Source organism: Xiphophorus hellerii, chromosome 5, assembly GCF_003331165.1.
Source record: "Xiphophorus hellerii strain 12219 chromosome 5, Xiphophorus_hellerii-4.1, whole genome shotgun sequence".
Classification (NCBI taxonomy): Eukaryota; Metazoa; Chordata; class Actinopteri; order Cyprinodontiformes; family Poeciliidae; genus Xiphophorus; species Xiphophorus hellerii.
Window position 1 is genome coordinate 28111348 of NC_045676.1, and position 17793 is coordinate 28129140.

General features: G+C 40.7%; 1 protein-coding gene across 2 annotated transcripts; it reads right to left on the reverse strand.

The window, feature by feature from the left end:
• Positions 1-2287: 2287 nt before the first annotated feature.
• rac2 (Rac family small GTPase 2) lies at positions 2288-16004 on the reverse strand. Of its 2 annotated transcripts, none has more exons than XM_032563344.1 (7): positions 15848-16004; positions 9861-9932; positions 6158-6275; positions 5686-5748; positions 4643-4802; positions 4166-4299; positions 2288-2809 (listed from the first exon to the last, which is right to left on the reverse strand). In XM_032563344.1, the coding sequence occupies exons 1-6, from the start codon at positions 15880-15882 to the stop codon at positions 4169-4171; spliced, it is 579 nt and encodes a 192-aa protein (XP_032419235.1). In that variant the 5' UTR covers positions 15883-16004; the 3' UTR covers positions 2288-2809; positions 4166-4168. The 2 variants fall into 2 exon arrangements, with proteins under 2 accessions (XP_032419235.1, XP_032419234.1); XM_032563343.1 differs by having other exon boundaries at positions 2288-2813; positions 4165-4299.
• Between the last annotated feature and the right edge of the window lie 1789 nt (positions 16005-17793).

Here is a 17793-nt window from a genome sequence, read left to right on the forward strand (position 1 = left end):
TGGAACGCTGGACCAGCTCTACACCCTCGGCAGGGTCTTGGAGGGTGCATGGGAGTTCGCCCAACCAGTCTACATGTGTTTTGTGGACTTGGAGAAGGCGTTCGACCGTGTCCCTCGGGGAGCCCTGTGGGGGGTTCTCCGGGAGTATGGGGTACCGGGCCCTTTGATACGGGCTGTCAGGTCCCTGTATGACCGGTGTCAGAGTCTGGTCCGCATTGCCGGCAGTAAGTCGGGCTCGTTTCCGGTGAGAGTTGGACTCCGCCAGGGCTGCCCTTTGTCACCGATTCTGTTCATCACTTTCATGGACAGAATTTCTAGGCGCAGCCAAGGTGTTGAGGGGATCCGATTTGGTGGCCTTAGGATCTCATCTCTGCTTTTCGCAGACGATGTGGTCCTTTTGGCTTCATCAGATCGTGATCTGCAGCTCTCGCTGGAGCGGTTCGCAGCCGAGTGTGAAGCGGCCGGGATGGGGATCAGTGCCTCCAAATCCGAGGCCATGGTCTTGAGCCGGAAAAGGGTAGAGTGCCTTCTCCGGGTCAGGGGGGGTGTCCTGCCCCAAGTGGAGGAGTTTAAGTATCTCGGGATCTTGTTCACGAATGGGGGAAGAAGGGAGTGGGAGATCGACAGGCGGATTGGCGCAGCGTCTGCTGTCAAGCGGGCGCTGTACCGGTCCGTCGTGGTGAAGAGAGAGCTGAGCCAAAAAGCGAAGCTCTCGATTTACCGGTCGATCTACGTTCCCACCCTCATCTATGGTCATGAGCTTTGGGTCATGACCGAAAGAACGAGATCGCGGATACAAGCGGCCGAAATGGGTTTTCTCCGTAGGGTGGCTGGGCTCTCCCTTAGAGATAGGGTGAGAAGCTCAGTCATCCGGGAGGGACTCAGAGTAGAGCCGCTGCTCCTTCACATCGAGAGGAGCCAGTTGAGGTGGCTCGGGCATCTGGTCAGGATGCCTCCTGGACGCCTCCCTGGTGAGGTGTTCCGGGCACGTCCCACCGGGAGGAGGCCCCGGGGAAGACCCAGGACACGCTGGAGGGACTATGTCTCTCGGCTGGCCTGGGAACGCCTCGGGATTCCCCCGGAGGAGCTAGAAGAAGTGGCTGGGGAGAGGGAAGTCTGGGCCTCCCTTCTGAAGCTGCTACCCCCGCGACCCGACCTCGGATAAGCGGAAGAAGATGGATGGATGGATGGATAAGCCTACAACAGTTTATTAAAGTAGAAACTCAAAGCAAATATTAGGGAACAGACCTATTACCCCCCAACAAAAGAAAACTGTAATAACTTTCATCTACATGGGAATGTAGAGGGCAGTTTAACCTCATAAGATCAGAGCAATTTAGGCTTTTTAACAGCTGAAAACATAAAATGATTTATTTTTTATCTCAAGCGTTTATTTCATTTCCTCATGAAAGATCTGGCAAGTTAGTTTCATCCAGCACAATGTTTGTGATCGGAGTAGATTTTATCTTACGTCTTACCTTGTCCACATTTGTGGACATAAACAAAATGATTAAAATCAGTCTCTATCATCAGCTAAGTGGATGTGCAGAAGAATCACTGTGGATGAAATACTGATCTGTCAGGAGAAATAAGTAAATTGAGGTTTGGACCACACTCTTTGATCTCAAAAGGTTAATATAAGAGTTGCAGTCGTGGTACATTGTGTGTTTGGACTGTAAGTTGTTGGTGACATCGTTGAATAATGGTCAGTTGTCCAATTTGTTAATTTTGTTCATTATCGCTAATAAAAACATCCAAACTAATCTTCTTACCGGCCTCACCTTGTGTGACTCTGGCAGCCAGAGGTTTGTATAATCTTTAACTGGAAGCACCTCTGCCTCTAATAACACTGTTGGTGTAAAGTTTATGAAACTTTACACTCTATTACATTCAGAAATGATCGACAAAGAATTGTCATTATACTCTTAACCTCGGCTTTGAGCTTTAGAAAACCGACGCGCCCCGAGCCTCAGACAGAGAGCGGCTAATGCGTTCCACCTCGCGTTCTCACCATTAATCAGGTTTCCTGCTGGTGATCGCCGCAAATGAATCAGATTGATGTTATTGCCACAGCGTCTTGCCCTTCAGGAAGGCAAAGTGAGACGGATGAGGCTCATAACAGATGGCAGGAATGCCATCAGATAAATCACCATTATCTCAGACGCTCGCTCATCCATTGCTGCAGCGGCACATGCAAACCGTGATGCACATCTGGCAGCGCGACACGCGGGGAGGGAAACTTTTTCACAAATGAATTCACATAATTCATTCTCATGGAAAACTTGACTTTGTTTGTGAGTTTTTATTATTATTTTTAAACACCATAACAAATATATCTATTTATTACAACACTTTTGATCAAGATATTTTTTATTCATGCATTTATATTAAGCGTCTCAACGGTACACCTTGAACACATCTCATGGAAACACTGCTTGCAATAAGAATGGTTACTCTGATATGTTGCACAACTACTATTTTTCTTTTAGGATTGTAAATTAGACACACCAAAAAAAAGTAACATATACATTTCTCATAAGCTCATAGAGTGATAACACAGTGTGCAAACCTGGGACAGTTACTATGAGAATTTTCCATATTAGACAGAGAAGTCGAATCTCTTGCAGCATCCATATTGCTCAGTATTAGAAGGCTGCTAATAGATGTTTGCTGCTATTTAACCGTAACTGTCCAGGTGTTTTATAAAATTACAGTGGAGATTTATAAGAAACTTTGACAAAAGAACTTTAAAATCTTCTCTTAAGGCAGAGTCAGCAGTCTGAATGCCTGGCGTTGCTCCTGTCCTGTCCTGTTCAAACACAACGTACATAAATCACACATTGAAGCAGAAATGTAAATCATACAGGATATTCATTGAAAAACATGTTCTCAAAATTAATAAAAGGTTGTGTTTTTTTTTAATTACAGCAGCTCAGAGACTTACTATTCCATATCATGCTCTGGTGAAAAAAAATCACAATTTCTCAGCATATTGCTTTTCTACTGTACAGCAAGGATGCAATTATTGTATTAATTCCAAAACAGCAGGAAACCAAAATTGAGTCATTTAAAAAGGTTTAAATGTTTCTTCCCTAATGTGTTCACTATAATTACTGATGTTTTGCTGTAGTAAAGAACTTACTACAGCTTACTCTTAAGTGCTAGCTTAACAGTAGCTAGCACTTAAGCTAGCTGTTCCAGCTTAGCTAGCTAGCGCAAGCAGGTTTAAGAAAATTTTTTTTTATTTTTGACTCTCTGTTACGACTCTGCTACGTTTTTTGTCTAAGTTTTGTAGATAAGGATATTATTACTGTTAATGAGAAGTAGTGAAATAAATGAGCTGACTGAGTGAATACGGTGTTGCTGGAGATGGAAACTGAGGTAACAAGTGTGAACTAAGGTTCATTTATGGCTAAACTCCAAGTAACAACAGCTTCTATTTCCTTGAAAAACTGACTGAATGTTTTACAGCTGCAGATAAACATGCAGAATTTAGTACTTCAAGTAAGAGACTTGTGTTTTTGTTTATTGACAGTTTCCATGTACAGACAGTCGGTTGCTAACTCTGAGGGCTTTCCTCAGTATGCCTAAATAATTCAATTTATTTAGGCATAAATAAATTGCCTAATTCAATTCAGGCCTAAAATAATTCAATTCAGGTTGTTCATAAGTGATGGAAGGATGGAGCAGGAAGTGGCTGGATGGGTTAGGTCTTTGTTTGGGGCAATGCTACCTCATCTACAGTCATGAGCTAGCAGTCCTGGCAGCTAATAATTCTCCATACAGACCATAAGGTTGTGTTTGGGTTTGATGCCAAACCTTCTGCATATTCTGTAGTTATTGCAGATATTAGACTTGAAACCCAAAACAGCGATCAAAGTAATGGAGTCTGCCACCATCCGGTTGGTTTAGCAGTTATTTTCCAGTGGAGCCTAAAGGCAGACTGACGACCAAAGAAAGTACACCGATTTCTAAAGCAGGTCAACCTGTACATCATGTTTCCGTCAAGGTCATTTCTAATTCTTCAGAAACTTTGTTTCCGTAATTCTACCTTTTTTTTTTTCTTTTTAACTGTGACTCATTTTATTCTCCTTGTCCGTGTTGCAAACTGTACAAAATGTTGTTTTCCTAAACGTCCTGCCCCCTTTCTCCACGTGTGCCTCACCTTTTACAGCATTGAACAAGCGGTCTTCTTGACCTTGGCAGGCTGGGGGCAGAGCACGGCCCGGATGGCCTCATCGAACACAGTTTTCAAGCCGCGCTGAGTCAAGGCAGAGCACTCCAGGTACTTTACGGCGTCTGAACGCACGGAGAACGACACACATACATGCAAATAAACCTTCAAATAACGCATATATTCAGCAACAGGGTAAATTGCAGCGATTTCTAGTTTTATGGTAGTAAAGGAAGGACATGAAGACATTCAAAACGTTAAGAAGACATCACAAGTGCTATTTACCTCTCTCTTTTTTGTAAGGATGTTTTGGCTTTGGCGGCCTTTATTTCACAGTACACAAGAGGGTTGTGAGAGAGGGAGAAGACATTTGGCAAAAGTCAACGAGCCGTGACAAGAGCTGAAGGCTCCGAACACGGGTTGCATTGCTCGCTCTACCCAACACACCATCGCCACGCCCCAACTTACCTATCTCCTTAGCCAGAGCGAGACCCTGTGGGTAAGTGATGGGGGCCAGCTTCTTTTCCTTCAGCTTCTCAATGGTCTCCTTCTCATCCCTCAGATCCAGCTTGGTGCCCACCAGGATGATGGGGGTGGATGGGCAGTGGTGACGAACCTCTGGGTACCACTGAAAACAAAGACAGCCACCAAGAGAACTTTATTTAAGTGCTGCAACACAAATCAAACATAGCCGCCTTTTACTTCTTTAAGAATAAACAGGTTATTGTCAGAATTGCAGCTGTGACCTTTCATCTTAATGTCACAGACGTTTCTCCCATTTGTTTTCTGCCTCATCGTCGTTTTTTCTCATCCACCCTTCCCTTTGTCACTTCTACACTCACTTCTTCCTGTCCATTAGTCTGTAATGGATGTGGTATTTGACTGACAAATGCAGCCATCTTAATAGCATTGCTTGCACCATCGGATTGACGCACACTAGTTGTGAGAATTACCAAATGAATCATGCTGCTGCTACCTTTACTGGATTCTTGTTGGGCATTTATTAGACTCAAACAATTATGAAAGTTGCTTCTTGAGCTCAATTTAACTTCTCTGTTTTGCAATTAGGATCAAATTTTGAGTACAAAATCAAATTGAAATCTATCTATATGATTGTGATGTATTGTAAGTGATATGATTATGCAGTTCTTGATATGATTTGAACCTTTACCTGATAAAAAGAGCCTTGAGATGACATTGTTGCAAATTGACAAACCGAACTGAATCGACTCAAACTGGAGACAAGTGATTGTTGGTTTAGATCAGTGTAATTACACCAGCTTTATTTTCTTAAAAACATTCTTCTTCCCTGATTACTTTTAGAAATATAAGTGTTAATTCAATGTACCAACACAAATCCTTTATAACAGTTTTATTGTGTTGTTTGCTTCTTGGGGCTTCTTGTTTATTCTTGTAAATCACTTTATGTTGCATGTCATTGTATGATACAGTAAGTTGCCACATAAATTCGACTTATAGAAAGCTTTTTGGTGTAAGAAACTGAGACTCACCTTGGCTCTGACGTTCTCATACGAGGCTGGGCTGACCAGGGAAAAACAGATGAGGAAGACGTCCTAGATAGACCAAAATAGAAAAAAGAAAAAAAGATTGTTCATCTTAAATTTATGTGGTTGGTGGGATATTTAATCATCAGCTTAAACGTCTACTGACTTATAAATGACCAGATATTGATCTGGCAACTTGTCTCTCCATCTTTAAAAAGCTGTATGCAGCAGTGTCTTATCGCCTCAATATTTTTTTTGAAAGACAGATGGTTCATTTCCTTTTACTGTCTGCGTCATCATGAACAAACACTTTTCTTTTATTTCCCTCCCTGTTGCTCCAATCAATGAGAACACGGCTCCGTCAGACTGACATTTGGTATAAATTTGACAGCTGCAATTTAAATCGCATCACTCTCCACAGCTGGGGTTTAAGATGGATTTTGTTTTCTAATGAAGCGCCTGGCGTGCGACTGCATACCGTCTGTGGATAGGACAGCGGGCGGAGCCTGTCGTAATCCTCCTGTCCTGCTGTATCCCAGAGGCCCAAGTTCACCGGCTTGCTGTCCACCATCACATTAGCCGAGTAGTTGTCAAAGCTGGAAAACACAGAAGGTCAGTCGTCCGTCAGAGAGCCAGTAAGTGAGCCTTCAACTTAACAAGCGATTTAAGCTATGGGTCAGTTGATTTGTTGGCGCCACAGACACACAGTAAAGTTATATGAACAATTTGAAATAGGAAAGGATACAAAGAAGAAGAAGAAGAAGAAGAAAATAGGAATATGGCGCAGTGATTAGAGCGCGAGCCCCACACCGAGACCTGGACGTGACCTTTACCGTCCTCGGTTTCTTTGCTGCATGTCTTTACCTCCTTCCCTTTCCTACCAGAATACTTTCAAATAAGGCCTACTAGCGCCAAAAAAAACAAACAAACAAACTAGAAAACGAAAAAATAAATAAAAATAATGCCTCTTAGAAAGAACCCAAGAGACTTTGTGATGTCATAAAACAATAAGAATAAGTCATTTATTTAGGAGCGATTTACAGATCAAAATTTTAAGCAACACTGCCACTTAGTGGCCGAAATTAAACACTACAGACTCCTCTTTGAGCAGGTGTATTTTTCACCAAAAATGATTTCTGAAATAAAAACACAGCATGGTTGTTGCTTCAAAACAAAGCTGCACTGTATATATATATATATATATATATATATATATATATATATACATATTTTTTTTTTCTAAAGCTAAGAACATAAAACTGCAATGCAAAGCCAAGCCAAAGCATGACAATGCATGTTTGACTTCCTCTTCTAGGGTCAAAGCCACGTTTCCCTTTAGCAAAGTTCAAACATTCAGCTTCAGTTTTGCTTCTGTGTCACACATTTGCTCAAATTAGCTCTCATATGTCCGTCTCAGACAGTTCAAACTTGCAGCAATTAAAAAGTGAACTGTTTTCTGATTTATTTATTTAGCTATTTTACTAATTTTGGTAAGAAGAAAAAAATCATTGGTGATTATTGTGTGGCAAAGTCTCTTTCTGTCTGGTGCTGTAGTTTTGGATCTGTGGGTGTACGCATTTGCCTTAAGTTATAGATCAAGCCAACTGATCCCATTGAAACATTTTAATAAAAAATAATAGATGTTTAAATCCAAAAGATTTAGTCGTTCCTATTACTTTTTAAAGGGACAGTAATGAACACATTTCAGGCAGGAAACTCCAGTTGTTTAAAATAAGCCATCTCTGTTAAACATGAAAAACCAACATTAAAACTGAGGAGGTTGCTTCTCTTCAAACCAAGTGGGTTCACTACAATTTACCAAACATGTGAAAGCAACAGCTTATCTAACAATAGTGTCATTATCAATAATGACAATAAAATGACCCAAAAGAGTCAGAGGATGAACAGAAAGGAAAAGTTTAACCTGGACTGCACTATTACTTGGATGATCCTAACAATGACTAATACGCTTGGACCTCTAAACCTAAAATTAGAATAAAAGAATCCCCTGAAACATGATGTATCTTCAAGAATAGTACATGAAGAAGCCAGCCTATTTTCTTCCTTTTAATCACTGAATAACAAATAAAAAGCACCAATAAATGTAAGGGGAACATTTTCCGAGGTGCTAATATCACGGTACACGGCCAAAACAAAACACTGTAGTAGACTTTCGGGCGTTTGTAGAACTCTGTCATTATGTTGAGGAAGCTGGCATTTAAAAGTGGTTCTCTATAAAGAATTAAATGAAATGGGTGAGGTATGAATAGGAACAGCAACAATGAAAAGAACATTTTAAAAAATGTGACCAGACACAGAAAATGACAGAATACCCACAAAGCTAGCCGGGCAGAACATGACCTTGACAGCTATGCTGATCAAAGTTTGACCTGAATGCATGACAGTAATAATTTTATTTAGCCAGTTTAGAAAATCAGGAAGTTGCAAAAATATCCAAACTCTGTTGTGATTTTAATTGCTGATTACTTTTGTGTTAAATACATCATGTGAAACTCATTTTACTTAGCATAATAATTGTGTATGATGTACTCGAATGTGAAAACTAAAATTGCCATAAGGTTTTAGCTTACAGGAATAGACTGACAGACATTATTTCTAGCATGATATATCTTTCATGTAACTCAAAGAGTCTGCTTCTGATTGGCTTATTAGCCCCTTATGACGACTCCGCCCCCAGAGACAAACTCTGCCATGTAAGCAATTGTGGCTACGTTTACATGAGACCACTGTTTAAAAACTGCCGCTATTTTCAGATGTTGATTGGAGAGAAGTTCAATGTTTAGACTAGACCACAAAGACTCTTCAAATCCGCTGCAGCTGTCATGCCAGGCCACCACATGGCGCTGTGATTTTAACATATCCTTGAACTTTTGATCTTTAGCATCCACCTCATTTAAAACAGTGGCCCGTCTCATGTAACACATATTTCTTATCAGAAACGACACACACAGCACAATGCGAGCCGCCGTTGTTTTCAATGTTATTTTGCTCATGCATGCATTCTGCACATGTGCGCCTTCACACCTCCTCTAGCTGGGGGTTTTTACAGACAAGTTTCACTCTGAGACCTGGTTTCAAGAAGTGCCGGTGTCACAGACTCCGGTAGCTGGAGGCGAGCAGCTGGATCGTAAAGCTTAACAAGTATGTTAGCTTATAGGTAATATAGCTGTAAGCTAACAAGATGCTAGTTTGTTAAGCTAACATAGCTCACACGCTAATTTAAGAATGTTAGCTAACATATTTGTTATCTTAACAATCTAAAGTATGTTAGCAGTAAGCCCCAACTAGTAGCTTAGCAAGCAACAGTATGTTAAACTGTAGCTTAACATACTGTGGTAGCTAAGCTACAGTTTAACATACTGTGGTAGCTAAGCTACAGTTTAACATACTGTGGTAGCTAAGCTACAGTTTAACATACTGTGGTAAGCTACAGGTTGGGGCTGTCTGCTAGCATACTGTAGTTTAATCATCAAGTGTAACTGGATTCCAATAAATTATATCAGTGAAACTAGTCTTTACTCCTCAATTTGTTTAAAAAAAAAAAGCCAAATAGAGTACTTGCCCACTCTGCCCTCCTTTTGGTTTCCAAAAGAAAAAAAATGATCAGCTGATAAAATTTTTGCTTTTCTTTAAAACTGAATGATGCAAAATAGTTTATTTTAAATTTGTCAAGATAATTTTTTTTAAATTTTTTACAAATTGAGTCATAGTCTGTCAGAGTACATGTTGCAACCGAGCGAGTGCAACATGTCCTCCTGCACTGTGATGCCTCTCATGAAGCACTCTGTGGTGTTTGTGGGTCAGTGGCACAGTGACACGTAGAAAGGAAATGTGAGCGAAAAGGTCTCTTCCTGTTGCTCCTCTCCTAAGCTTCGAAGACGCTCGAGTTTGAAAAGAGGCATGTCTTCCTCTGAGGGTCGCTGCTTGTCCCAACCTGCCCCTGTTAGCGCTTCCAGATATCTACAGCGGCACGTGTCGGTTGTTATTGTCATGAAGAAGGCAAAAGTCGAAATATTTCAAATTGTTCCTGAGTTGTTTGCGTTGCTCCAGACAAATGTCCATGTATGCCTGGATTTTAGGTGTAACCTTAAAACCTAAAAGCAGAAAATGTGTGTGTGTGTGTGTGTGTGGGCGTGTAGGCGTGTGTGTATTATACTCACACTGTAGGAATGTACTCCCCAGGGAAGGCATTGGTGGTATAGCTGATGAGAAGACATGTTTTACCCACAGCTCTGTAACAAAAGAAACAACAATCACTGGGTAATATCAAGGAAATGTCACTGTAGAGCACATGTGTCAAACTCAAGGCCCGGGGGCCAAATCTGGCCTGCATTAGCTGCTTATGAGGCCCCCTAGTCTCCAAAGGGATGCATAAATAGAACAGTTGTATGCTCAAATATTATTTTATCGATCAAATCAAACCAGTTTTTTATTTTTGTATGTTGCCAAAACACACCAATCAGTCCCTCCAGTTTTTCGCGAATCCGCCATCATGACAATTCACGCAAAAATCAACAGATCCTTAAGCGATCTAACTCCCACCTGCAGGTGGCAGTAGTCACAACAGTCTTTGGTAGCTGCAGAGTAGCAGAGCGCAAGGGAGGGAGGGCGCCATGCAAGATTGTGATTGACAGCGCTAAGACCCGCCTCCTGGCTCTGATTGGTTGTTTCTAGTTTGCACTGGGGGAAGGCAGAATATCTGCCTGATGCCAAACTGTTGCAATGTCTCGACAGTTTCAATGTTTGAAAGTCAATGTCTTGACTTTTATATACATATATAAAAGTTAAATACTGCAGCTTTAGTGAGGTCAAGTTACACCTCATAATTGATATGGCGAGTAACAAAAAGTCACATTCAGAAATGCGCAAATATTGCTAAATTCCTTGCAGATATTTTAAAATCAGAACCAGGTCCTTGGGGTACTGATCAATGTGAAGATGTTCAGCACTATTTAATTTTAAAAAGTTGTCACTGAATGCAGACACACCTTTTTATTAGTATTTTTGTTGATGGGTTTCTATCAACGCATAGAAACCCATCACAACGGGCCCTTTGAGAAGATTCGTAACATGACCCAAAACAATAATGAGTTATAGCATGTTTATTTCAATGCAACATATTTATTGATTAAATCTTCATAATGCAACTAGAATTAGAAAAAAAGAGAAGACATCTTGCACTGACAGGAAATGATGCATCAAGCACACGAACTGAAATTAGTTACTGCGGCGGTGACCTACTTATTTGCAGAGTTGTTTAAAAGTGGGAGGGAAAAAAAACAGGTCTTCAAACTTTAAGAAACTTGCCCGGTTTGGATTCTGTGACATTTCAGGCCATAAGGAATCGCATGGAAAAACTGCAGAACTTGCAAAACTTATTCCGAGTTGCAAATCGCCGCGCTCAAGAGCCAACCTTAGACTCAGGGCGCAGAATAAAACAACTTTAAAGTAAACCGTAAAAAACATCACTGCAGGGCTGTAAAACCAGGCGGAATGGGAGTGATTACGGGAGCTCGCCAAACCGGCTGCTTCAACAACCGCAGGGACGGAGCAGCGCAGGAGAGAGGCCGGTCAACAAGCACCGACTGGCCCGCTTCTAATTTTGTTCCAGGAATTTGCTCTTAGTGTTTAACAACAACAACAACAACGTGTCGCCGATTCACAGAAAAAAAAAAATAAATAAATAACGAAAAAAAAACCGTACTTCAAGCAGACGAGGTTCTGAATAAAACTTCTGAGGAATTTGTTTGAACGTGTTTTCCCCTGAAAGTACATCTCTTGATGTTGTGTCTGAAATGTTCTCGTTTTCTAACAAGGTGGGTTTTTTTCCACATACTTATGTTTTTATATAATTATGATAGTTCACCACTGCACAGTTTGACGTGCAACTGTTTTTTCCCCCCTAACAACCAGCTTCTGACAAAGTTATAAAACAAGATGTCTATCTATCTATCTATCTATCTATCTATCTATCCATCCATCCATCCATCCATCCATCCATCTATCCATCTTTCCATCTATCTATCTATCTATCTATCTATCTATCTATCTATCTATCTATCTATCTGGTAAACTGAAAAGGTTCGGCACGAAGCCAGATGCTGAGTAAAGGTAGGGTTTTAAACGACTGCATTCTATGACTTATTGCCATTATTTGTGTGCATGAATGTGTGTGTGTGCGGGTGTGGGCTTGTGTGTGGGGGTGTGTGTGCGGGTGTGGGTGGGTGTGTGTGTGTGTGTGTGGGTGTGGGCGTGTGCGAGCCGAGTGGTGAAGTGTTCGAGTGTCAGAAAGGAAGTGTTTCAGAAACATCAGTAGAAGCTGAAAACAGGAACCAGCCATTTTAAGCCTAAACCCTAAACATAAAGTGAAATCCACTAAATCCTAAAACACTCCTTTTTTTATGCTTTACTTCGTTTCATATTTTTGCATATTTTAGGAGTCTTTTTTGTTTTCAGTCCAGAACTGCAGCACTAGTTACACACACCGAAACATAAAAGAAAAATGCTGCCAAAAAATGTATGTTTACAACAATGACGGTCTATTTTAGCGATCCAGAGTTTCGTGAGGTAAAACCTCAGCAAACCAACATAGAAACGTGAATTATTGTGTCACCCTGGTGCACTAACATAATAGCAAAAACTTTACTGGATGATATAATATATGATGTAAGAGGACATACAATTTGATTTCCAATCTAAGTCTGGCCACCATTTTTTTTTTTTACATGTTGAAAAATTCTGTGGCACGAGCATTTTAATTTTATACAAGAGCTACTCCTCTTTAATCACACAAATTAATCTCATCCTATGCTATGCAGACGTTCAGTATGCACTGATGAAGATGGCCAAGGTAAGCGAACAGAAGTTGACCCTACTTGCTTTATGAATTCAGCCAATAATTATTTGAGTTCTCTGCATAAATAAAGGCCTATGTCATTTATAGCTAAAACATCTTTGGGTTAAAAAAAACAACAACAAAAGAACCAATAGCCTTTCACCCCAATATCAGACAATTATTCAAATAGAAAAAAAGTGAAGAATGTAACATTGTGGCAACAGTAATTTACAGACACACACTGTAAATATCAAACTTGTAATACACATTTCTGTAAGTTTCTCTTCATACCATAGAAAACCAAAACGGTACAACGTGGACTGGATGAGATCAGCCTTATGATTATCGCCTGAATAAATGTCTACATTGTGGTTTTGAATGAAGCTACGCTTCATATTTTTAGCTGATGCGAAATTCATTCCCATTACTTTCACTTCTTTATGTTATGATTGTGAATACATTTGCTGAGTCTGAGATAAAAAAGGCAAACATTTCTGAAGTGTTTTAGTTTCTATTAACACGCATATTGATTCAGAGTAAACATACATTTTTCTTCTCTGCTGTCGTTTCCTGCAATCGTTTTTGGTTTTCTCCTCAGACTTGTTTTTTTGTGTAGTCGTACTACAATGTTCCATCAGGTTCAAACTGCGCCATCTTTTCATGAAGTCAATCTGATAGGTTGACAAATGTCCCTGATTTTGGTCCCAGCCTGTCATTGATGGGCGATGGCGGCTGGCCCGTTGAGTGCAGACAGTTGTACACTATTGGACTTTTATGATTACTGATTACGGTTTGTAGTGGATGTAAAAAATACTTGTCAAATAAAAATGTCCCTGTTGTAGGTCAGGTGAGAGAGTAGCTGTCGTTTAGTCAGGGCATTGCTGGTTCCCTCCCAGTCATCCAGAATACTCTAAATCAACCTACAGTGCAACGTAGGAAAATGTCTTGGACTAAGAACAAAAAAATATGAGATATAAACACTGAGGCAGGATTGTGTTAAATAGACTTTAGTTTTTAGACTTTAGTTTTTCTACTTTAAATCATGTTATAATGTTATCCACTCATCAAAAACATGCCAGGAGTATTGCCTTAATTCTTTCATTCATGTTTGAGAAATCATTTCATCTCCATGGCAACCATGCAAAATGCCTGGTTGGACCTAGCTCCGCCTCTGAGGACAAAGCTCCTCCTCAGAGCTGCAGTTTCCAAGCCTCACAGAGCTCCTTTCCCCCCACAACTCCCACCGCTCGGTTCCTTCAGACTAGCCAGCAGCAATTAGCAAACACCTGGTGGAACTGAGGATCCGCTGAGCTCGTTGTAGGAGCTGCTTGTCAGTGAAACACTGGTAAAAATGTTGTTAAAGGGTTAATAGAGGAGCCATGTTGTGATGACTTCCTGAAGGCGGAGTTTAAGAAAGAGCAGGAGTTTTTAAAGAGACAGAGGCCCAATTTGATGGTGATAAATTATGAAGTGATAATCTTTTTAGGTCATGTTGCCTATATGTAGCATTTTTATAACAACTGAAGCTAACATAGTTACTTAATTGTGCCATAAAATGTCACTATGTGCCTGGAAAACACATAATACTGCACCGGTAAATATTTTACTTAATGGCAACAGCGCATGGATGGATTTTAAAAAGTGGATAAAGTTAACATTTTTGCAAGTGTAGTCTTTGCTTTTAAATATTGAATTCCTTCACTGAAGTACTGCTATTGGTCAAATCTTCATCGGCTTAAAATGCCATGGATTTAACTGGTCTATCCTAGAAAGTGACAGTTTCACATTTATTGGTATTTCTGATCAATTTTGAAGTAATTTCATGAAATGTGGCGCTCTGTTCACCAAAAAAAAAAAATCATGCAAAAATCCTTCTACTAAGACATCCTTCTTCGTTCACATTCTCTAAAATACCTTTAGATTTGCATATTTTATAGGTCAAACTGTAACCACTTTGACTCGTGAAGGACTTTAAATCTCTCGTCCCATCAGGTCATAAATATTTAAAGCGGTCAAGTTTAACTTGAAGGTTATATGGAGATTCAAAGAGCAAACTTCCCTGCAATCTAAAACCGACTTCCTCTTTTTGGAGTTGCGCTGTCAGACCGACAGACACGTGTTCCCCCAGAGCGCACAGCTGCTCCGCTTCTTTTAATAGTTTCCACAAGGTCCAGCTTGCAAGCCCGAGCCCGAGACATGGTGTTGCGTCACCAGCGCAACTGAAGTCTCTGCCTGCTGCATCAAGGAAACGTGGAAATGTTGCCGTCAGAGCAATTAAATAAACAGTTTTACACGAGTTGGTCGCTTTTTCTGGCAGGTTTTTGGACGCCTGTTCCTAAAGTCGTGATCTATTTTTAATCATCCAAAGAGGAGCGTTTTTGTGTGGTGTGTTTTTGACACTCATCCGCACACACCGATACACACACACAAAAAAGTAAAAACTCCTACCGTTGACTAATTTTTTTTTTACTCTTTTCCACTTATTTCTTCGACCTTTGGATTGTCACTCGGTTCGCTTTTACGTTTTTGGCAGTGGAAGCGTCACCCCCGTGCTTTGACTTTTACTGATAAGCATCGTTATTCGCGTGTTGTTGCTTAGTTCCTCTGCGTCTTGCTTGACATCTCTAAATCAGAGATGTGCAACAGGAAGCTCAGCACATGAGGAAATGCAGCAGCACTGCCTGTGTGAAACCTCCGATGGGTCAACTGCCTTTTTTCATCGCTCAACCAGGCAAGGAAAGTAGCTTTAGTCTGACAAAAGTCATCTCAAAGATGTTGCTTTGAGAAGCAATTTGGGGTTTTTTTGTTTGTTTTATTAATTTATGTGACACATGGTTCAAATTTGTCAGTAGAGAAGAGTTTCAAGCAAATAAATTCACCAAATTCTGTTTTTTTCTTCTTATTTTCTCCTTTAAATAAACAGCTGTTTCAACCCCTTTCTCTAAAAAGGGGCAGTTGCACTTTTACTTTGCTCCTTCAACGCATTTCCCTGCATGTTGTGACCTGCACGGCTCATTCAGTGCCCACACAGCAAAATCAGTACCATCAAAACAAGGAAAGAAAAAAAAACCACAGAGAAGGCTACAGGTTTAACGCGGGACCTTCTCCGTTTGAGTTATTGACACATCACTGCGGAAGTTGGTGAAACTCCGATTCAACCTCATTTCTCTGCTGGAATCCTGACACCTAAAGCTCAGGTTCTGGCATCGTCATCACCATCACCATCTCCATCGACTGATCTAAACTTTGAGACAACCCCAGAAGTGCAGCTGAAGCTAAGGCAAGAAAAGTGAAGAAGAAATAATGGCGTACCCATCTCCAACGACCACACATTTGATCGCCTGCATCCTGTTCCGCTCAGCTTCGTCTCTGCTCTGCTCTGCGACACACAAACTCAGAGAGGAGAGGTTGAGAGACTCAGATCAGCATGCAACTACAGGAAATTGTTGCACACCTCCCTCTCTCGCTGTCTCTCCCTCCCTCTTCACCTCATGCACCCTTTGCTAGCTCTTCTTCTTCTTCTACTTCTTCTTCTCTCATGCTCACCCTCCTCCTTACTAGTTGCATACATCTTCTCTTCCTGTTTGCTTTTCTTTCTCTCATTTTTTTTCCTCTTCTTCCTCTTCAGAGCGGCGTAACTTTGAAGAGTTTTCTCACGGAAATGTTTTAACGATTGTTTATGATGAAATTGATAAAGAAAATGACAATTCAAACAGCAAAAAAAACACACAAAAAAAGAGGAAGACTGTCCGTTGATTATAACAGCTCAATCTGAAACTTCCTCCTTTGTCTTGCATGCACTCCAGCGGTCACAGCGAACCAAGCGCTGCTCTGTTTCTCATTCCTCTTGAAATACAAAGGCTTGGACTGAGTTTGGGGGAAAAAATGCATTAGAAATTGACAGTAACACAGTCTTGTTTGCCATTCTCAAGAGGACCATTCAGCGCACAAACACCAATCTGTTATTATCTTCCACTTGTCTTGAGGCCATTTTGATCCGATGCCCAAAGCACCAGAACTGATCGCTTTCGATGAGGACCAGTGGTTCTATTCCAAATTTTCCTCTGGATCATGGAGTTCTGCATCGTACCATTACAGCCGGTTCAATAGATTTAATGGACAAAGTAAATTTCACACACTTGTACCGGCAACCGCTTCCCTTTGTCAGAAATGTCACAGTCTCGTTACCCTAGGAGAGGGGTGATACGTAGACAGATTTGAAAATTGTAAACTTTGGCTTTTGCCGCAGCTTTTCCTTCACCACTAAAGACATGGTGATGCCTGTATCACTGCGGACAAGGGCCCAATATGCCTTTCTCAATGCTACCATCAATCCAATCCAATCCAATGTTTTACATTACCGCAAGGGACCAAAGTGCTGTACAGCATAAATATAAACATTAAAATTACAAGTGTCGTTACAAAACTGCAAAATACTTCCAAAACAGATATAACCGACCCAACGACACATCCTGGAAATGACAATTCTGATATTGACCTTACAGAAAAATGCTCAAAGTTTGCCTTGCAAACACCTAATTACAGTTATAAATACACTAGCCCAGCGCTGGCCACCTCATACGTCTGTCTGTCGCCCACTGGCTCCGGACTTTGGACAGAGGCGCGGATAGGAAGGGGCAAAGAACTTTTGCCTTTAGACTCATGAGCAACAGATCCTACACTCTTCCATAAGTGGATGAGGAAATTTAAAGGTAAAAAAAATATGTTTGAGTTATAAACAAACCTGATTAGCAACATGCATGCAAACACGCAAGAGCCAACACACACAGAAACACCAGAGCAATTCAGACAGTAATGGCAGCTAGCTGGTTTAGCAAATTGCAAAAACTGGCTCATTTTTTGATTGATGACAAATAAGACATATTGTTCCACACAATAGTCATCAATGACAAACACACACTATGAATAGGGTAATGTTAGCCAGTTCAGAAAACAATAAAATAGAAAACAATTTCAGTTGACGGTAAACAGTCACAAAGAGCGACGAATCAAACATCCACGCAGACACAATAGCAGAGAAGAGTTTTCTTTTCCTCCGTTGCTACTTGCTCTTTTTATAAGTTCCTTGGGACGATGTGTTTTGAATTGACATTATATATAAATAAACTGAACTGAGAAAATGAGCTCAATTAGCTAGCTAATGCTAATATTTCACTACATCTTTTTCACACAGTACAAATACACACAATGAGGTGAAAATCTGAAGATATTTACATGAATCAGATGTTGCTGTTTAG